Source organism: Octopus sinensis, linkage group LG13, assembly GCF_006345805.1.
Source record: "Octopus sinensis linkage group LG13, ASM634580v1, whole genome shotgun sequence".
Lineage (NCBI taxonomy): Eukaryota > Metazoa > Mollusca > Cephalopoda > Octopoda > Octopodidae > Octopus > Octopus sinensis.
Genome location: NC_043009.1, coordinates 33,808,412 through 33,831,435, shown reverse-complemented (window position 1 = coordinate 33,831,435; position 23,024 = coordinate 33,808,412). Strand labels below are relative to the sequence as shown.

Genomic DNA, 23,024 nt, shown 5'->3' with positions numbered 1-23,024 from the left:
TGAGGATGGGAATTTAAGGGATAGGGTGAAAGTTAATAGAAAGAAGATGAATTTCTGTTGCCCCTGGAAACAAAAGTTGGGAGATGCTGCATTCAAGGCAAAGCTAAAGACAAAGATGTTAGATGGAACAGTCAGCAGAGTAGAAATGCCAAGCAACAGGTGACTTGTTGCCAAGTTTGATGTATTTTCCAAACTTATCAGACAATAAGCAGCTTTTTTACTAAACAGAAATTAAATTGCAGAGGAAAGAGTTGAGTGAATAGATAAAGGTTAATGGAAGTTCAACAGAAAGTCTGTAATGTGGAAGGTGAGGTGGTTAGTTATTGTGAGGGTGGTGGAGTTAGAAAAGAAAGGGAGCAGAGGGCAGAGAGTTCAGCTTAAGTGATCTAACTACCACACACATACATGCAGACTGGTCTCAATAAATAGGATCAAGGGACTGAATTGACCAGGGCTCAGCATCCAGTGGCAGGGTCAATCAGGTTGATGGATAGTGGTCCATGGAGGGAGGATGGAATGAATGGGTATTGTAGGGCTGGAAGAGGCACGAGTGGTGGTGGTGATGGATGCAGGAAAAATAATATATTATACACATGGAAGAAGAACAGTGTTAGCAGGTCTGTGAGATGACTGGAGACAGGTTGCAGGAGGTAGAAGACAGATGGTATCAAATATATATAAGTAAAATAAAACATGAAAAAAAAAATATGTATATCCATAACATACAGACAGGGAGCCATGCATACTTAAATATATAGCAACAGATGCACACATGAACAAATATACAATTACACCACACACACAGACATATGCTACAATTAAGGGCAAGTGGGAGAGGCAAAAAGCAAGATAGAAAACAGAATAGATGAAACTATCGGGTATTTTAGAACAGAGTCCTGATGTGTAGATTCTAGCCCTAGTGGTTGTATGTGTGTATCTGTAGATGTGTGTGTGGGTATTTCTGAATATGTTCATGTGTGAGTGAAGGGTAGCCTGAGGGGTGGCTGGTGCTTGAAGTAAAGACAAAAAAAAAAAAATGGAGCAATATCTGCAGCATTTACCTGCCCTAAGGTTAATGAGGTTTAGATGTTAAGAAGTAAGTTGGAAGTACTTGTAGGCTTTAAAGCAGTGGGTTCACAACCAGGGTCCATACAAGATTTTGTTCTTAAAATTTATCTGCAATAAATCGGTTTTACTTCTACAATACTCAAAATATTAAAATTTCTTTTTTATAAAATTCCTAATATTTAATCATAAAGATATAACAGGATTTTTTTTTACACATGTGAGGGTCCAGGAGGGTCAAAAATGATTGGGAATCACTGTTATAAAGGTTTTATGTGGACAGCAAATATTCTTTTCGGTGCTTATTTAATAGCTTGAGTTGTTTGGTTTCCCCCCTTTTTCTTTAACAAAAGCAATGTGGTGTACCCCAATGGTGCATAAACTACACGGACAACAGTCACTAGAATAAGCTTTTGCATTAGCCATTTGTTTCCAATTTAATTTACATTAGTTAAGTACCCAGATGTATTTTGATAGCAGGGTGGAGTTATTTCTACCAGTGTTGAGAGAGAGAGAGAGAGAGAGAGAGAGAGAGAGAGAGAGAGAGAGAGAGAGAGAGAGAGTGAGAGAGTGAGAGAGAGAGTGAGAGAGAGAGTGAGTGAGTGAGTGAGTGAGTGAGTGAGTTGAGTGAGTGAGTGAAGTGAGTGAGTGAGTGAGTGAGTGTGAGTGAGTGAGTGAGTGAGTGAGTGAGTGAGTGAGTGAGTGAGTGAGTGAGTGAGTGAGTGAGTGAGTGAGTGAGTGAGTGAGTGAGTGAGTGAGTGAGTGAGTGAGTGAGTGAGTGAGTGAGTGAGTGAGTGAGTGAGTGAGTGAGTGAGTGAGTGTGTGTGTGTGTGTGTGTGTGTGTGTTGTAAAGTGTTGGAAATTCGTCATATCATTCCCGTCCATATTGTGGGGGGAGGGAGGGGGCAATCCTTTGTTAATGTTATCATTGCAGTATGGATAGACAGATATCAAGATGAAGGTGAGTGAGTGCATATTTGTATGTTGATGTGTGTTCTGTGATTCTCCTTAATTCTGGGCATCTATCTGTCCCCAGCTTCTGTAATACATATACACATGTGTATATATATATATATATATATATATATATATATATAATATATATATATATATATATATATATATATAAATGCTTGGCAAGGTGTAAATAGTCTGTCCCTTTTTGCTGAATGGATCTCCTTCCTCACTCCTCCAAAGACCTTCTGCCCTAGCATTACCAAAAATCTGACCTGTACTCTTTCCCCTTAACATAAGTTAAGGCCAGAAGGAGTACCATAAATTACATCTGATACTCTGAAGAATTTGGATACAGCCATTACTGGTCTCCAGATGAAACCATATCCATGAAAACTTTTGCAAATTGTAACAATGTGTGTGTGTGCATGGGTGTGTGTGTGAGCATGCGTGTGTGTTTGTATGTATGTATGCATAAATATATATTTAAAGATAATAGACTGTTATTTCAAGTTTCCTATCTACTTAAAAAGGAAAAGAAAATAATCTTCATCCAACTGACAAACCCATGTTCTGAAAAGGTAAAAAACAACAAAGGCCATACGTGACATACATGAAGACACTTTGTATTTCTTCCTTCCAACATACAACAACAAAAGGAAATACAACAATATTATGTCATACATTGTTATACTCCTTAAAACATTTCTAAACCTAGACATTCTTTTAGATATGTTCTTGAAATCAGACTTAAAGCTTGAAGTAACAATGCGGTCATTTTAAATGACTAAATTGTATGTATAAATACATACACACATATAAACATGTACATATATTCAGACATGTATATAGACACAAATACACATGCATATACACATACATACACACATATATAAATATTTATACATATAGACACATGTATATACACATACATACACATATATAAATATTTATACATATAGACACATGTATATACACATACATACACACATATATAAATATTTATACATATAGACATGTATATACACATACATACACACATATATAAATATTTATACATATAGACACATGTATATACACATACATACACACATATATAAATATTTATACATATAGACACATGCATATACACATACATACACACATATATAAATATCTATACATATAGACACATGCATATACACATACACACATATATAAATATTTATACATATAGACACATGTATATACACATACATACACACATATATAAATATTTATACATATAGACACATGCATATACACATACATACACACATATATAAATATTTATACATATAGACACATGTATATACACATACATACACATATATATAAATATTTATACATATAGACACATGCATATACACATACATACACACATATATAAATATCTATACATATAGACACATGCATATACACATACACACACATTTAGACATATATATAGACATATACACAAACAGACACGTATATACAGACACAAATATATATATATATATATATATATAGATTCATAGACATATATTGACACATACAGATACATATATATATATATATATAGATTCATAAACATATATTGACACATACAGATACATATATATATATATATATATAGATTCATAAACATATATTGACACATACAGATACATATATATATATATATATATATACACACACACAGACACACACAAATCAAAATTAAAGCAATGTTATATGTAATCTTGTAGAAAAATTTACAAAGTTGTAGAGAGAGAGAGAGAGAGAGAGCAGAATAAACATGAGGACATTGAGAGTATTTTGAGAATACCACACACACAGCCACAGAAAGAATGAGAGTAAGAAACATAAGGTGCAAGAACACACGCACACAAATACAGTCCCATATAAATGCACAAACAGTGGAATAGAGAGAGAGAGAGAGAAAGAGAGAGATGCACGGACGAAAAAGGAACAGGAAAGACTTCACAATTATAGAGATGTACAAGCAACAGAATGAATTTAGGAGACGTAAGATGCAATATACACAGACACACACAAATATAATCACATACATACACACACACACACACACATTAACACTGAGAGAGAGAGAGAGAGAGAAAGAGAGAGGAATGTACAGAAACTGAGGCAGGAGACCAGAGGTGGCCTCACAAAACAGATATACAAACAAGAAAACCTGCATTGAATGTGGAAGGACAACTGAAATGCGAGAATCGTGTGTGGTGGGATGGGGTGGGGCAGGGGTAGATGAGGCAACATTAACGGAAGTTGTGGAGTACAATCATACCTTTCCCAGGTTGAAGATAAAACACTCTTCGTTGTGTCTGTAGCAGTGGGACGTACTTTTGTGTAGAGTAGCCCTACAGAGTGAGAGGCAACCCATGGAGGGATTAGTTCAATTAAAGGACAGATTCAAGGGTGCAAGTGAAAGGGTCAGTCAAGGTGAATGTAGACTTTGGACTCAGTATGGTTTGGTAAATGAAGAACCAAGAATGGTACCATGGGTGTGAGTGTGTGTGGGGCGGGGGCGTTCAAGGTTGGATGTGGCTTGGAATAAGGGTACTCCTGACTAGAAGGTCATAGATTCTTATTCCATTTGAAGGTAAAAGGTGGAGGAGGCTCAGGAAAGAGCAACACATTTAGGGGATTTGATTTTAGAAAAAGAATGTACTGCTGAGGAGATTGTACTGAAGCAGTTGGATTGAGGATTTGAAGAATGCCTCATGTCTCTGAAACACTAAGGAATTCTGAGATAAGTGACAGTACTAAACAATTTGGTGTTACTGGGAAGGAATTGTAGTAGTTTTAAGGACAAAGTCTGAGTTCTGAAGGAGGAGAAATACAGAGTTACTCAGGTGGCAGAATAGCAAAATATTTCATTTTTTCCTCCATTAATATTTTTTTTTGTACAGTGCCAGGGGTACAAATATATAATGTATGGGTGTGCATGTCTGCTGGTTCTGTTTGTAGGAGAAAGAATCAGAAAGAAGATTTAGAGCTGAAAACATGAGAATATACAAAAATTTGGCAATTACACACACACACACACACACACACAAAAACATGCAATAAAACAAGAAAAATAAATAAAAAGGAATATTCATGCAATAAAACAGTCTTTCTTGTATCAAGATAAAACCAATTCCTTAAAGCAGCATTATAATTACATAGAAATAGAATTCAAACTTATCACATAGAATTTTGCAATTCTATCATATCACATCAAGCATCAGTTGAACAAAAAAAAAAATATTCTTTTATGTACATAACAATGGAAAAGAAAAACCTTTCACAACCTTGTTAAAAATAGATTTTTCCTTTTTATATAACATGGCAGAAGATATAAAACAAAGCTGAACAAAGACACGTTATTTGGGGATGTTTTTCTAAGAAGAAAAACATTAGTTTCAAGATTTAGAATAAACCATTTCCAACTTTGTGACTAACAATTTGTTTCAAACACTGAAAATTAGAATCATGAGAAATGGAAAGAAAAAAACTATCGAGGAATCCTTAAAAACAACTTTGGCAATGAAGAGAGAGAATAAAGATAGAAATATGAATAAAGCAAGATGTCAATATAAATATTAATTTTTTCTATTTTGTTTTATGAATTTCATTTTTCCACTCATATGGAATGGTTAAGTTTATAAACTAAAATATTTGGTCTGTTTCTGGAAAAAGTCTTCACATTTAAAGCATAACCCTTTCAAGAAGCAACTATAAAGTTGAAATGAAGGACAGATAAAGTAAAGGAACTTGTCTAAGTCACTTTTATCTAGTTGCTTGCTCCAGGCCATCCTCTACCTGAAATATTCAGCCTCTAACGATACAAAGTAATTATGAGAAAGCACTCTTTTATGTTCTCTGGCTGCTGCCAGTTGCTTACATTTATGAGGGAACATCTGTCCCCTTTCAAGGAATAAAATAATTTCATAAATAGTGGCACCAAGCTGAAGCCAGAGAAAAATATTAGAGCTAAACTGCGATTTGTCTCCTTGCCCCAGTCAGCCCTCATTCAGGAGAACTACGGCATGGAGACCAGAAATACCAAAGTTTGGTATTCAATGAAAACATTTATCCACCTTTACTGTAGGTAGACTGACCTAACATTTAAGATTTTCAAAAAATTTAAATCTTAAGACAGGAGATGCCCATTATAAGGATGGCAGATGGTTAAATGAGTAAACAGGTGAGATGACTTTGTAGAAATGCCTTAGATGGTTTGCATGAAACATGTTTTGGTGATTAAGGAAAAAAAACATGAAGATGATAATGGTTATATGATTACTTTTACTAGATGTCACATGAAAGCTTTTATGACAAATTACAAAATGGAACGTCTTTGGCAAGCATGATTGATTCATTATCATTTCAGTGTGTTATTAGACCCTTAATTAAATACTTCTAAGGTTTTCAGGTAAGTCAAGAGTGTCAACGTTCTAATTAAAGGGTTGTATTTCACATCCAACATTATCAGATCCTGTCATTGGTGCCATGCTGTGTTTATGGTCAACATTAAACTCGGTTAATGGCTAAGTCCACTAAATGTAATCAGGTATCAAAAGAAGGCAAAGTTCATTAACTGAAAGCAATAGGGCCACTGTTAATTGACTAATGTTTTTGTTAGCTTGCAGTGCCGAGTTCAAATTATTCCTTGGTCACCATCATAGAAGATACCTCCTCCACTAACTTCTGGATACAAGAAGAAAATGGTGAATGGCTTCATAATTATTCCTATACCGTGATACAGAACAAATAGTCTGGCACCCCTATCATTCCCTTCTGTCTTGGAATTTTTATGGTTCAATTCCACTGCAAGTACCTTCTAAGTTTTGGGTGAACCAAACACTTGTGGTTGGAACTAAGTAAACAAAAATTGTATGGAAGTCCGTCAGTGGACCATTCCTGTTCTTGGGTGATGGACTTAATCTTAATACCATCACCTCGTTCTTTGGATAGTTGCTTTCAGCAGACTCCACTATCGTTTAGTGAAGTCTATTCTGTCATCACCTACTTTGATACTACTCTTTGGCCATTAGCTGAATCCATTGTTATCCCCTACTGCCATCACTTGGCCATTAGTTGAGCCCATTCTGTTGCCATGTTGAGGCCAAGTCTCTCTTCTGAGGATAACTTCCTGTCACAAGTCTTGGATGCCTTAAAAAAGGTCCACAGGAATTACCCTTGCAACTGAGACTCAGCCATTAAGAGATCAGTTCAGCACCTTGACTAACATAAGATAGGGAAATGAATGAAGATCACAACTACTTCACCCAGAGGCTGACACTTTACCCATGACATGAAGATTACAGCAATTGGTCAGAACTGAAATGGAATTCTCAAATGGTCACTCCATCTCTGTAGCAACCTTGTTTTATGCTGCACAACTTTGTAGTCAGAGACTGAGATTTCTGGTAGTAAAGGAACGACACAAGAATTAGGCAAAGACTTCAAAAGATACAAACATAATTTTTAATTTGTACAATATATAACATTTCTATTTTGTAGATGGGCCAAAAAATTATTTCATTAAAATAAATGTTTGAATTGTGAATGATTATTATACTGCTAGGGGAAGCAAAATTAATGGTAATCATGGAGAATAGATGAAAAGATGATGATAAAGATAATATTGTAAGACATAGCACTGAATATCAAATGAAATGTAGGGGTTCTAGGTACATCTATTGATTGCACCTATAGTGAGACATCATGTGGCACATCCTGAAACATATGTTACAGATGAATTAAAGAGCACCAAGTCAATGGCCATGTTCTTTTTCTCTTATATGTGCGTGTGTATGCGAGACCTGTTACTGTTCATTTTTGGAATGATAATGTACTACAAAATAAATTCACAGATTTCAACAAACACTGTGTAAATAATTTAAACATAATTACACTGGACAGTCAAAAATGACTGTCTTTTTATACAATCTCATCTGGACAGTAAAAAAAGGATCAGCTGAACTCCTTTCAATATTTGAGATTTCATCAGCAACTGACTACCCGCATCCAACTGAAATCTATAGATTTATTCTGCAGTACATGAGGGGGAGGGAGGAGATGATCAGCATTCATGCAATCAAGGAAAAGGGTTGCTAGAAAATGTGATGATAGTAAAAGGTCACATTTGGAACATTTGAATGTTTGTTTTAGTATTTACACGGTGATATTTACAAACAAAAATAGCAACCGTTTCAAGGTTTTCATTTAAACATTAGAAATGTCCTGAAATATTATTCCAAGTATTGGGAAATGATAATTTTGAACATCTGTTAGGGAGAGTATTAAAAGAAAACGTATGAATGTTCTGTTTAGTAACAGTGATATGTTTATTGCAGTAATGGCAAGGGTCCTGTTTAGAAGCTCTACTGTGGCTAATGATAATGATAATAGTAGTACTAACTGTAGAGTGCTGTTTAGTAACTGATACTAAGGCTATACTATGTCTAATAACAGCAGCATTTATAGAATATTTACAGAATAGCATTTTGATAAGCAGAGAGTGACAAATTTTGAAGGGAGGAATAATAACATGATTGACCCCAGTTCATGACTGGTACTGATTTTATTGACCAGAGGCAAATTTAACACATTGGCAGCCTCTAAATCATCACTCTTCTGATTTTACTAGTTGTTGTATGAAGTGACAGGGTTTACTGTAACATAACTTTTAAGAAACTAAGTCACTTGTGTAACAAAGCCCTTTGTAACATTGTTACTTGTGTCACAGAATACTTAGTAATGATGTTACTAGTGTAAAAGAGGTCTTGATAATGGTCTTAATACTGTAATACTTCTTTGTAGTATTTTTTGTGTTATTTTTAGCTCCAGGTTAACAACCATCAAGTAGAGTCATGGTCAAACCCATTCCTGGCATGACCATCCGAACTTTTCAGTACTATTTAAGACTACATTATCTAATGTCCATCCTTCTATTTATAAGACAGTGGATTGTGATTAAAGACAGATTTAGTTGCTATTTCTAGCAGATCAAAAGACCACATATGTGACACTTTTTTTTCTTTTTAAGTGCTATAGTGCTTGTTCTTAATTAAAACTATTATTAGTAGTTTCAATATAGCAATTAATAATTGTGTTAATTGTAATATGTTTACTATTGTTAACAATGGTTTGTTAATTGTCATATCAATTAAAGACAACCATTACTCTGAAATCTATCCATATTTATAATCATAATTATATAATTGCTGGTCAGGACACTGTATTTTGTTATGCAACCATAAGCTTTTTAAGTCAATACTGTATCCTTCCTGTGTTAGCAGTGCTATTCGATCATTTTCAGTACTGGTTTTAATTTCTAAAGAAACTCTGTAGAGATAACTTTGAAAAAAGTAATTATACAATTGTTAGCACAAGTTTCTTAAATATAAATCTAAACAATGTTATCTTCTCAGTATTATTAATAAAGCTGATAATATTTTTACAAGAAAAAAATAATGAATCACATACATACATACCACATGTGTGTATGTGTATAATATATATAAAACACAACCAGGACTAGAATTTGAAAAAAAGATTAATGTTTCCTGTATTTTGTGAGAAACAAAATACTTCATGTTTTTATATATATATATATATATATATATATATGAATGGGTGTATACAAACTCTGTGAGAATTAGAAAACTAATAGAAAGCCACACATCTTGGCTATCATGGAATCAATGTTTTCTTTTCTCCAATTATATTTCTGTATTTAAGTGTGAAAGAAAAATGGTGTATGTATGTGTTAGAATTAAAATGTGTAGGTATGTGTAGAGACACACAAAGACTTTTTGTTCATTTTGTGGTCCAGAAGCCTGAAGTGCCCAGACCCCTTTCTTTATGTTCCAAGTATGTAATGTTTGTGATATGTAAGGTAAAACTGTTTTTACATACCTGGATCTAAGATTTTATTCAAGCAACTTTATCATTCTCTTGTTGCTTATGGACAGCTTCAGAAAAAAACTAAAAGTAGAGTGTGTGTGTGCATGCACTTGGGATATTGTACAAAAAGTAAAAACTTTTTAATAGGTTTTTCAAAATAGGTTTAAAGAACACTTTTCTATGATGACTGGGATTTGAATGGAAATGGTTAACCAAACTATTAGAATTAATCCCAGACTCATGAGTTTAAAGCTGAAACTTTCACTGTGATATCTGTAGACATCATTAACTGATCAATAATGTCACTATCAACAAATATAAAACTTTTTGAAACAAAAAGAGAAAATATAAAATATTTTTCTCAAAACATAAAAATAATAAAATAGTCTCTAACCTACATAACTAAACTAATTTCAATCCAATATTATATAAGAATCAGAGCTGCAACCATATAAAGACAAGACATTTCACTGGCTCAGTCCAACTAGCTGTAGAATAGGTACCATGGACAAGGAAGCCAAGAACAAAACAAGAAGAACTGTGTGTGGACTGTTCAGTATTTTGTTTTGTTTTTTTTATCTAAAAGAAAAATGTCTGAATATATTCATAAAGAGGACCCACAAATTAGAATAGGAGGTGGGTGACTCAGTTTTGCTCAATGACTTGAAAACAGAAATTAAACTCCAGTCTATTGAATTATTTTCAATTACAATCCTGGATAATTAATAACAAATAATATTCAGTCATTTCAGCGACAGTTGCTGGGACATTGCTTTGGCAATGTATTAACATGAATTGGTTATTGAATGCCCGAGTCACAGTAAAACTTCAGTTTTTGCAGCCCTCAGTAAAAGAGGTTTAATAACTTTACATCTAAGCTATAGCTGAGCTCTTGTTATCTCTGAAGCTTATCATAAAACAATTTTAATTGAACTATTCATTAATTCCACTAATTGCTGAAATATTTATAATTGTGAACTGTTTTTTCTTTTAAGAGACTCAAACTAGAATTATATTTCTATATTAGAGGCAAATAAAATGTTCCTACCAAGTTTGGCAGAAAGAGAGATATGGTCAGTATAGAACAGAAAATATACACAGATTATACAATAAGCTGTCATTGATCTTGTATAGTCCAAGGTGAACCTTGATTGAGCTGACCTATACCCGACCATTTTAGGAAAGAAGAGTTTAAGTGTAAATTGAGAGATCTGACTGCTATTACTAGCCAGTTGAATGACCATAGAGAAACCTCATCATGCACTCACAAAAATAGTAGGTTTGAAAACATAACTCAGAATTGAAAATTAAAAAAAAAAAATAAGCTGAAAATAATGCAATAAGCTAAAAACCCCAAATTGATATGACATTTAGATATTTCAGGGGTTTAGATAAAAATTTATAAACATGCAGCAATCAGAAGATACAAACACACAACAATCGCCCTAATTCCAACAACCAAGGAAACATTAATGGTAAATTCTTCACAAAGTTTGCAGAATTTGAATTACAAGTTATTTCCTTGACTTTACTTGTCGGCCTTCTCTAACACAAAGCGGTTTGTTGTTTATGTTAGAACTCAAGACAGGGCTTTTAGCAGTTCTTGCTGAATTTCTTTTAGTTTCATTTTTCTTTGGTGGAACCATCTTAATATTTTTGTCTTTTCCTAAAGATGATTTTGGTGCTTTCTGACCAAAATTTCTCTGGTTTGTATTATTGGGTTTTAGGGAATTCTCTTTGTCCTGTATTTTCATTTGTGGACAGATTTTCTCTGCTTTGTCTTTACTCTTTTCAATGGACAATTTTGATGGCGCTTTGTTAACTCGGGCCTGGTTTGTGTTACGAGGTTTCAACACAGCTTTTGATAATCGGCTGATAAAGTTTCCAAATGAAGACCTTCGGTCAGATTTCTTTGGTTTGTTATCTGGGCTTAGCTGGAAAAGAACTGGCATTTCTTGAACAGTGCTCACTTCTTTTTTGGTAAGGGTATTACTCGGTGTTTCAAGATTAAGACTTTCAAGGGTAAATAAGCTTTCTGGCCGTGCAAGTGGTGCCTTCAGTATCGCACCATTTTTTACTTCACACATTTCTTTATATTTGTGCCACTGGTTTTCACCAGAGACAATACTGTCTGTGAAATCGCTCTGACTTCGCACATGGGTTTTCCTAAAAGGCTTTGATGAACTTTCTGAACATATAGCTTGACTTACTTTGGTAAAAGGTCCTGTGTGATATTTAAATGGCATTGTATTGGCTGAAATGGTAAATTAACAAATAATAATAATAAATAAAATCTTGGAATATTATATAAATTCAATGAACAAATGTAATTCAGACATGAAAATGAACAACTCTATCCTTAACATTAAGTGTCACAATAAGACTGAAATATATTCATGGTATAACCAGTGACCAACCTCATTCCACAGCTACAGTAGCTGATGCATTTAAACAGAATGGTTGTGGTATAAACCATTGGCATGGAGAAGGAAATGAGAGTTGTGATGCTCAAATATTTTACAAGAACATTAATAATATCAAACATGTGAAATAGCGACAAACAAGAATGTAAATCTTAGTCTTGGTTAATTAACAGTTTGTTTTATGTTCATTTTTCTATGCTGGCATGGGTCAGATGAATACAAATTACTGAAGTATTGTTTTAAGGCCAGATATCCTTCCTGCCTGTCACTACAGCAAACCTGTTTTACAAGAATTTTTTAAAAATTCCTTGCATCTTTGAAAGTGCTGAACTTGCAAACAGTTTATTGACAGGAGATGGCAACAAACTTTGCTATTTGGATCTTTGCATTAGCAGAGAATGTAAACATTCACACACACAGGCTTCTGTACAGTTTCCGTCTAACAGATTCATTCACAAAGAATTAACTAGCCCCAGGACTACAGTAGATGTCACTTGCCCAAGGTGCTGTGCAGTGGAATAGAACCTGCTACTATATGGTCGGAGAAGTGAACTCCTCCACCACTTGGCCATACCCCCCACAGAAATTACCATTGGAATATCAATAAAAATGTTTTACATACCAGAAGAAACTTTGTTTTTCTGTGGAATATGGAAATCAGTCAATGTTTCATCAAAGTCATCTTCGTCTTCTGGGAGTTTTATTTGACTTCCAGCAAAACTGATTCGACTAAAATTCAGATGATGTTTAGAAGCATCACCTCGAGCAGGGGTACTAATTAAATTATGAGGTTTTCCTGCAAATTTCTCAAAGTTACCACCATGAACCTCTTGAAGGATTCGATCCATTGGACCTTTCTTGTTCTCCAAAGCAGACGAACATGCATCTGTGAGTAACAGAAAAAAATTCAGTTTTATAGTTTACAAAAACAAAGAGAAAAACCCACGAAAATGTCTAGTTTAACTGAGAAACATTTTATCATCATCATCATTTAATGTCCGTTATCCATGCTGGTATGGGTTGGACGGTTTGACCAGAGCTGGGAATTTGAGAGGCTGCACCAGACTCCAGTCTGATTTGGCATGGTTTCTACAGCTGGACACTCTCCCTAACACCAGCTACTCCAATAGTGTAATGGGTGCTTTTACATGCCACTGACACAGGTGCCATTTGCAGGACACTGATATTTGCCACAAATGCGATTTTATTTGGCTTGATGGATCTTCTCAAGCACAACATAATACCAAAGGTCTTGTTCATTGCCTCCGTGAGGCCCAATACTTGAAAGGATCTCAGCTACCATGCCTCTGTGGGGCCCAATGCTCAAAAGGTGCTATTTATGTGCCACTGGCATGGGTGCCAGTTATATGACACCAGCATCAGCCACAACTATGATCTCCCTTGGTTTGACGGATCTTCTCAAACACAACATATAGCCAAAGGTCTCGGTCATTAGCCATTGCCTCTGTGAGGCCAAAAGTTTGAAGATCAGGCTTCAACCACCTTGTCTCAAGTCTTCCTGGGTCTACCTCTACCACAGGTTCCCTCCACTGTTAGAGAACCATACAGCTGCCCTCATTGTAATTTATAACAGAATATAAATATATAACGTACTTATAATATGTTTCAGTAGAGATATCATTTTCATTTTATTACTTATTACACCTATGATAAACATGAATTGGGGGGGGGGGGCATGGAAAGTAGATTCTTAATATCAAAGCAGAATGAAATATCTCTTACTTCAAGAGAAAACAAGGAATCAATAAATATTTCAAATAATTATCAACCTATAGATTTGAACCTCTTGATAAAATAATTTTGATGCCTACATCATCATCATCATTGTTTAATGCCCGCTCTCCATGAGTTGGATGGTTTGACTGAGAACTTGTGAGCCAGAGGCTGCACCAGGCCGAATCTGATCTGGCAGAGTTTCTACAGCTGGATGCCCTTCCTAACACCAACCACTCCGAGAGTGCAGTGGGTGCTTTTATGTGCCACCGGCATGAGGGAGAGTCAGGTGGTTCTGGCAACGACTATGCTCTAAAGTGTTTTTACGTGCTACCTGCATGGGAGCCAGTCCGGTGGCACTGGCAACGACCATGCTCAAATGTTGTTTTTCACACCTTCTAAATGAAATATTATATCTTACAAAGGAAACTTTACAGAAATATCATTGCTGATCAGCAGGTATATCAACTGATGCCAGAATTGAGTGAGTTCAGAATAAAAAAAACTCAGGTAAAAAAAATTGCACATACCTGCATCTAATCCAAATTGAAGTGATAACTTCTTTTTAGTGAGGTGACTTTTGATTTCCTTCTTTCGATCTTCTGCCAAAGTATGTTGCTTCTTTAAGAAATGATTTTCCTGAAATAGTAAATTATCTCAACAGAAAACATGGAAAAGTCAAAGGTGCATGATATAAGAATAAAATTAAAGAATGTCCTAAAACTCAACAGAGCTACATATTTTAGATAGAGCTGTATATATTTTAGAGAGAACTATTATTTTTATGAAGTAGGTGTGGGCTCTTCAAACTGAAATGAAGCCAACACACTAAGGAGAGCAATAGCTGTGAATAAAGACTGATATGATGTACAGGACACTCTTTATAGACCTGACAAACTCTCCAGTGCTGGTGGCACAATAAACTGCATCCAGTCTCTGCCATAGAATGGTCGGTGATAAGAAGGGCAGCCAATCTACCTCTGTCACAACAGAAAATATTTGTTTCAAATTTTGACACAAGGCCAGCAATTTTGTGGGGAGGAGACAAGTTGATTACATCAATTCCAGTGCTCAACTGGTCCATATTTTATCTACCCCAAGAGGATGAAAAGCCAAGTCAACTTCAGTGGAATTTGAACTCAGAATGTAAAGACAAGCGAAATGCCACAAAGTCTCTTGTCTGGCATGCTAATGATTCTGCCAGCTCACCACCTTTGCAATGGAATGGAAAATATTGAGTTTTTTCCTATACTGCATGTCAGATGGTGAAGGACCACAACAAATAGCAGGATGCTGTCACACCTGTCCAACCCTTGGCAACAGAGAAAAGTGAATATTAAACGAGGATCAATGAGGATAAATATGTTGTAAAAGAAGAATTGCATTAGAAATCAGAACCCAAGTTGGCCCTGAATGAGTGGATCTATGATCAAAGGCTCTCCACACATGACAATCCCATTCTAATGTTGTTCTAGACATAATGTACTACATTAGCTTATCTGTCCTTCCTTCCCTTTTAAGATGGTACAGGTGTAATTTTAAGGAGATGTGACTATTATTTCTAGAACATGAAATGATCACACAGTCCCAGAAGTCAATCAGAATAAATGACAAAGAAAGTTTCACTGAATTCTCAGTTAAATCAAACACTAAACATCATCTGATGGTATCAAGAGAAATAAGTCAACTTACACTACCAGATTCATTGAAGAACCAGAAAATTGCTACAATTACTTACTGTACGACATTTCTTTACTGCTTCATAGAATGCATGGAGATCTTGGAAGCACTTCTGAAGGCTGAAATCATCAACGTTTTCACAGAAGTAACCAGCTACCTTATGAGCCAATGTTCGTAAAAGTCTCAACCGTGTTTGGAGTTCACCAAATAATAATTTCACATCCTGAAAAATATTTAGATCAACATAAGTAATAATGGAAAGACAGTGTGTAGCTAAACTGTTTGTTATACAAAACTAATTATAATAATAATTCCTTACATAGGAATAAAGTAAGAAATCCAAGAAACAAAATGGTTGATTATCTTGACCCCATTTGCTGATTAGTTTGAATGTCTATTATTTTTATGCCAGCATTTGTGGGACTGAGGTCTCTTTAATAGAAAATGTAAGTAGAAGGCGACAAGCTGGCAGAAACGTAAGCATGCCAAGCGAAATGCTTAGCGGTATTTCGTCTGTCGCTACGTTCTGAGTTCAAATTCCGCCGAGGTTGCCTTTGCCTTTCATCCTTTCGGGGTCGATTAAATAAGTACCAGTTACGCACTGGGGTCAATGTAATCAACTTAATCCCTTTGTCCTTGTTTGTCCCCTCTGTGTGTAGCCCCTTGTGGGCAGTAAAGAAATAAGAAAGTGTAAGGTTGTGAGATCTTTTTAACCCTTCAGCATTTAAATCAGCCATATTCGGCCCAAATATTCCACCAGTTTATGTCCAAACTGGTTAGGCTGGACCTCTCACACCTACCCTGCAATGTCATTCTAGAAACAACTGCATCAACAAAATCTTGGAGCTGAGAGATAATACAAGATCAATTTAAAACATGAATAAAAAAGCATTACATTTGACAGTAATCTGAGTGCTAAAGGGTTAAATCTTGTTTGGCTGAAGACTTATCAATCTCTCTGGTGTTGGTGCCACAAGGAACTGTACCCAGTGCACACTGTGAAGTGGGTGGTGATAGGATGGGCAGCCAGCAGTTGCAACGAAGCCAATGTGACCTGTGTGAGCACCAATCTATGAGAACATTAGATCCCAATAAAGAAATTGATTCACACCATGATGATTCATCCAACTCATGCCAGCATAGAAAGTGGAAGTAAAATGATGATGATGATGATGATATGTTTTGTAGTTAAATATTTTGCATGATTTAATGACAGGAGGAAGGACAGGACTGATGACCCTTTTTCAGTGTCTGCTGAGGATGATGGCAAGAAAGAAGTCAGTTATTTTGGTCCAAATGTCTGCTCCACAAAAGATACCCAAGTGTCAGATTGGTGGTGCTAAATTTGGCTGACAATTTAAATGACTTAAAGCAAAACAGCTCCTTGGGAAAACTTCTACACAATTTCCATCTACCAAATTTCACTCAGCGACAGGAAAAACAAATCCAATGAAACTTCAAAACCTCACCTTGATAAAAATACTAAATAAATTGTTCACTTCCTGGTCAGCTTGACTGAGTTCTTTCAGAAACTGCTTTAAACTGTTACTCAGTGCCGTTACTTCATTTCGTGTCTCGTCCAAACAACATCTTTACAGGAAAATAAAAATAAAAATATTGGTTGCAACTATTCCTTTTTATGGAAATGAAAACAGTTTGATTTTGAAGTAGAAAAAGAAAAAGAGATGGCTTACGTTGCAGCTTTATCCAGAATGTCTGCATCAGCAGTGAACATGAGAACCTGATCATCATTTTCTTCAGCCAATTCCACTAAATGATGAAGTAAGTTGAAATAGCTGAATTCGGTAGCTTTTATTTTTGACACTTCAAGCAGACTTGATAACTTGAAACCATATGCACAGCCATAACAGCTTTCCTATAAACCAGACAACATAGACAAATATGTATCATATATAATAGATAAACATATATATATATAAATATATACATACATACACACACAGGGGTGAGGTGTACAAAGTTATCCTGTAAACCATATATGTGAGCGGGGGGTTAATATTGATTTTTATGTTCAGTTATAATAAAATCAATTTTGCATAAATCTGAAGGGGTTACTCCATCCTTGTGTAAAGTACAAATATATCCAACAAGCGAAGTGAGACCATAGCCCATGGCCTATGCCAGTGGATGTAACCAGCCCATTTATGAATACCCCTCATTCATTGGACAATGAACTTTGCTTGCGAAGACCTTTTGAGGCAAGTGTAAACAAACTAAAATCGCTAACATGGCCAATAACAATACCGCCTGATTGGAACTCATGCCAGTGGAACAGTAAAAGCATATTTGAGCATGATTGTTGCCAGGGCCACGGATTGGCTCCTGTGCCGGTGACAGTTGAAAAGCACCATTTGAGCATGGTCATTGCCAGCATCGTCTTATGGGCACATGTGCTGGTGGCACATGAAAAACAACATTCCAGCGCAGTCATTACCAGTTCCGCCGGAATGGTTCCCATGCAGATAGCACATAAAAACCCCTTTTGAGTGTGAGCATGGTTGTTGCCAGAACCGCCTGACTGTCCCTCATGCTGGTGGCATGAAAAAGCACCCACTACACTCTCGGAGTGGTTGTCGTTAAGAAGGGCATCCAGTTGTAGAAACTTTGCCAGACCAGATTGAGCCTGATGCAGCCTCTAGCTCAACCCGTCCAACCCATGCCAGCATGGAAAGCGGACGTTAAACGATGATGATGATGATGATGACACATATATGTATTCAGAAAATAGACCAATCAGAAATAGAAAATAAGGAATAAACAAAATATAAAAAGAAAAAAATTTGGAAATTAGTTACCTGGTTAAGGTAATTACCAGCTCCCAAAATTAAATGAAGGAAATCTCTCAAGCCTGCATCTTCTAAGACAGTTTTGCAGGCATCTACCATGCTACGAATACTGGTTCGCAGTTTGACAAATTTAATAAGAAATTCTGATTGAAGGAAATGACCTCTCAGTATCAGATGGAAATCTTTGACATCAGATAATTCAATGAGGAACTGTTCAGTTGGGTGAAGAAGCAATCTTTCACCTTGGTAAGAACGAAGTGCTGCCACCTACAGGAAATACAGTTTAGAATATTTTAAGAACACTGTTTTTTTTTTATCTTAAATAAAAACAATTTTGATTAAGTAAATTTAATAAGACACTGAGATGAAAGAACAAAGATTCTCAGAAAATAATTAACAATGTAATTAATTTTTTTATAACAATGTCGTGACTAACAACATTGTGGATTACAAATTTCCAGTGACCCAGTGACTGGTTTAGTGTATTTTTGATGATGCGAGTGATGAGGGAGTATCTCTAACTCAATATAGAACAAACATCACAAAGGACGTCACTTAAAGAACACTGATTTTCGTTTTTTGCTCCTAAGGTCATATATTTTGCAGATATACTTCTGCTGAGAGTACATACACATATAACAAGCTTCCACAATTATCATTGACCAAATCCCATTATCAAGATATTGATCAACCAGAGACTCTAGTAGAAGACACTTGCTCATGGTGCCATTCTGTGGACTCAAACCCAGAGCCACATGGTTACAAAATGAACTTAACCACACAGTTATGCCTGCACCTATGTTAACTTTTAGAGTGACAGTTAGCCATTCTTGCCTATGATGTTCCCAGAATCAGTAATCATCATGGTCATTCATTATCGTTTGATGTCCATTTTCCATATTAACAGGAGTTGGACAGTTTGACAGGAACTGGAAAGCCAGAGAGATGCACCACGCTCCAGTCGTCTGTTTTGGCATGGTTACTACACCTGGATGCCCTCTTCCTAATGCCAACCACTCTACCGAGTGTACTGGATGCTTTCTATGTGGCATCAGCACAGGTGCTTTTTACATGGCACTGATGTGTTTATTAAGGGGACAGTAAGAGGGAAAACTGACTTAGGCTGACACATGACATAAAATATAATCATCCTCTTCATTTTAAAGTCCACTTTTCCATGCTTGCATGGGTAGGACAGAGTTGACTGAGGCAGATTTTCTACAGCTGGGATGCCCTTCTTGTCACCAAACCTCACCGGTTTCCAAGCAAAGTTATATTTCCCCAAAGATAGACATGTTTGACAGGATATTGGATAAGAATAACAATTGGTGCAGGTGGCATGTAAAAAGCACCCACTACACTCTCGGAGTGGTTGGCGTTAGAAAGGTCATCCAGCTGTAGAAATTCTGCCAGATCAAGACTGGAGCCTGGTGCAGCCATCTGGTTGCCAGCCTTCGGTCAAAACCGTCCGACCCATGCTAGCATGGAAAACGGACGTAAATGATGATGATCATCAAGGAGTCACACACATGCATGCACACATCTACATCAAGCATCTTTCAGTTTCTTACAAGGCTTTGGTTCGCCCAGGGCTATGATAGAAGGCACTTGCTCAATGTGCCATGCAGTGGGACTGAACTCACAACCAACTACGATATAAAATATATATCTCCAACATGCTTACGATTATTCTAAATAATTATTTTAATAGAGTAAAATAACCCATTAAGCACAAGACATGGGATTCTAAAAGCAAAAAATATCTGAGAGCCGATGCTGTTGCTAGAAGAATTAGGAAGTTAACCATAAGTTTTTCTCTAAAGTTTTAATTGAAAGAATACATTATTTCATACTCACTTCTTCTTTAGTTGGAAGAATCTTGATAAGACTCGAGAGAGTGTCCTGAGGTATGCTAGCAACATTGTTCTCTTGTAAAGCACTGACTAAATCCTCAGCATCATATTCACTCCGTGTAAGAAACAATGTGACATTCATCAAAGTCTGCATTCCGACCAGCTGCCTCGTAGAAGATTTATCAGAGAAGAAATGAAGAGAGAAATGGAAACAATTAACAACAAAAACAAATTGTGTAACTAAAGAGGATACATTAAAGAACTCCAGAAATCTTTGATTTTTATTGATTATGTCTGATATTGTCATTGTCATCATTTAACATCCATTTTCCCAAGCTGGCATGGGTTGGACAGTTTGACAGGAACTAGCAAGGCCAGGGGCCGCATCAGGTCCCACTGACTGTTTTGGGTTGGTTTCTAAAGTTGGATACCCTTCCTAATGCCAACCACTTTACAAAGTGTACTGGGTGATTTTTACAAGGCACCATCACCAATGTTTTTCAAGTGACACATTGGTTATATCAATTCTGTTGTGGTGGGCATGTCTTCTTGAGTACAGCAATGTACCCAATAAATTTAAACACAATGCCAGTGTACAAGATAAAAGAATGGATTATTAAATAACAATTGGTGAACAAGTGTGTGATTAATTATTAGTTTCTAATGGATCAATCACTGGCTTAGTGTATTTCTGATGATAAGAATGACAAGGGGAGTATCTGTAAGTTGGCACAGAACAAATATCACAATGGACTTTATTTCAAATGTACCAATCTTTATAGATGTGCATCAGCAAAATGTAAACACACAACTACACACTAACACACACGTACATACATGACAGGCATCCACACCAAACTCTACATGTATGGTATTAATCAGCATACCGTTATGAGAGGCAACACTGGCACCAAATACCAGACAGTGAGATCAAAGAGAGAACAATGTCGTTGCAAAACTTCTAAACCTCACAGATTCACCTGCACTTTATAACATAATAGAGAGATTTAGTTTAGTCTTACTTACATGGGTATTTTCAACAGGAATATTAGAATAAAACAATTCTTCCATTTTACTAAAATTTGGTATAATTGGTAGAAAGTCATTACTGGATCTCCAGATACAATTATCTGATTTCTCTGTAAAAAAAAAAAAAAAAAAATCAATAATAAATTAAAATATTTGTATAAACCATAGGAAGGGCATCCAGCCCTAGAAACCATGCGAAATCAGACTGGAGTCTGGTGCAGACTTTCAGTTTACCAGTCCTGGTCAAACTATCAAATCCATACTAACATGGACAATGGACGTTAGATGATGATGATGATAATTTTAAAAATTTATATGTCTAAATCTTGATGGAATTAGATGGAATTCTTTAGTTTATCAGAAATTTAGTATGTAGACAGACACGACAAACTGAAGCATCATTTTGGTTGTACAGTTTCACACATGAATTCTGCCATTTAAAGCCAAAGGCTTGACACAGCCATGCCAACTGCCAAGTCATATACTATGTTATATGAGAATCTAATCTTGCTCTGCTGATTTATGAACCAAAGCTCACATGCCCAGTTGTTACAGGCAGAGTTATACTAAAGATGGGTGGAGGTGGATTTCATAGGAAATCAGTGAAAACAGAGACTTATAATGGGAAGATGTTGTCATGGACACAGAGATGTATGACAGAATGTATACAATCCCCTTGCTATCTGGCCAGTCACTAACCCTTTCAGCACCCAGATTACTGTTAAATGGTTACGCTTATTTAGTCACATTGTTTAGAGTTAATTGTGTTTTAGCTTGTAGCTTCAAGTTTTCAATGATGTGACTGTGTTTATTTTTAGAATGACATTGTAGGGTAGGTATGAGAAGCTGGATATGACCAGTTTGAACATAAAAAAGGGATAGAATATTTTCGCTGGTTCTAAATGCTAAAGAGTTAAAGTAACAAACTGGCAACAATCATTGGAATACTTTGTGGTATTCATTTTGGTACCCAGCAATCTGAGTTCAAAACCCCACCAAGATTGACTTGGCCCCTCACTACCACCAAAACCAATTCTCTCTCTCTCTCTCCTCCACATGTAATTCAAAGGTCCAACCATGTCACATTGTGTTGTGCTGATTAAGTCTCAGAAGTATGTCTGTAGAATACTCAGCCACTTACACATTAATTTTCACAAAAAAGGAGTTCAGTTGGTCAAACAAGTGAATGTCCATCAGCAAGGCCAATGGAGAACTCTACCAATAGAGCCAGAGTTGTCAGCTGTAACTGCATTTGTAAGATAAATGTTTGTATAGAACAAGTTATTGAGAGCAAACAGGATGTTTGGCTCATATAAGAGCTAAATGATAACAGCAAACAAAAGACAATTAAAAAAAAAGACAAAGGAAGAAAGTTATCAGGTAAACATTAAGAAGCATAAGTCAAAATCTCTATAATATTTCTTTGTTAAGACATGCATTCAAATGTTAAGCTTCAAACAACCTCAACTATGGATGGAAGCACTCCGTCGGTTACGACGATGAGGGTTCCGGTTGATCCGAATCAACGGAACAGCCTGCTCGTGAAATTAACGTGTAAG

The 23,024-nt window shown here is 35.9% G+C and overlaps 1 protein-coding gene across 1 annotated transcript in view; it reads right to left on the bottom strand.

The window, feature by feature from the left end:
• Window positions 1-9,077: 9,077 nt before the first annotated feature.
• LOC115218267 (inverted formin-2-like) overlaps window positions 9,078-23,024 on the bottom strand; it is a 34,639-nt gene continuing 20,692 nt past the window's right edge. Inside the window, exons 10-18 of the mRNA XM_036508084.1 lie at window positions 21,463-21,575; window positions 20,441-20,599; window positions 18,593-18,850; window positions 17,471-17,652; window positions 17,246-17,366; window positions 15,835-15,999; window positions 14,627-14,735; window positions 12,985-13,248; window positions 9,078-12,193 (exon numbers count right to left, since the gene is read on the bottom strand). Coding sequence (XP_036363977.1) covers window positions 11,454-12,193; window positions 12,985-13,248; window positions 14,627-14,735; window positions 15,835-15,999; window positions 17,246-17,366; window positions 17,471-17,652; window positions 18,593-18,850; window positions 20,441-20,599; window positions 21,463-21,575 — 2,111 coding nt within the window. The 3' untranslated portion in view covers window positions 9,078-11,453. The remainder of the gene's footprint in view (window positions 12,194-12,984; window positions 13,249-14,626; window positions 14,736-15,834; window positions 16,000-17,245; window positions 17,367-17,470; window positions 17,653-18,592; window positions 18,851-20,440; window positions 20,600-21,462; window positions 21,576-23,024) is intronic.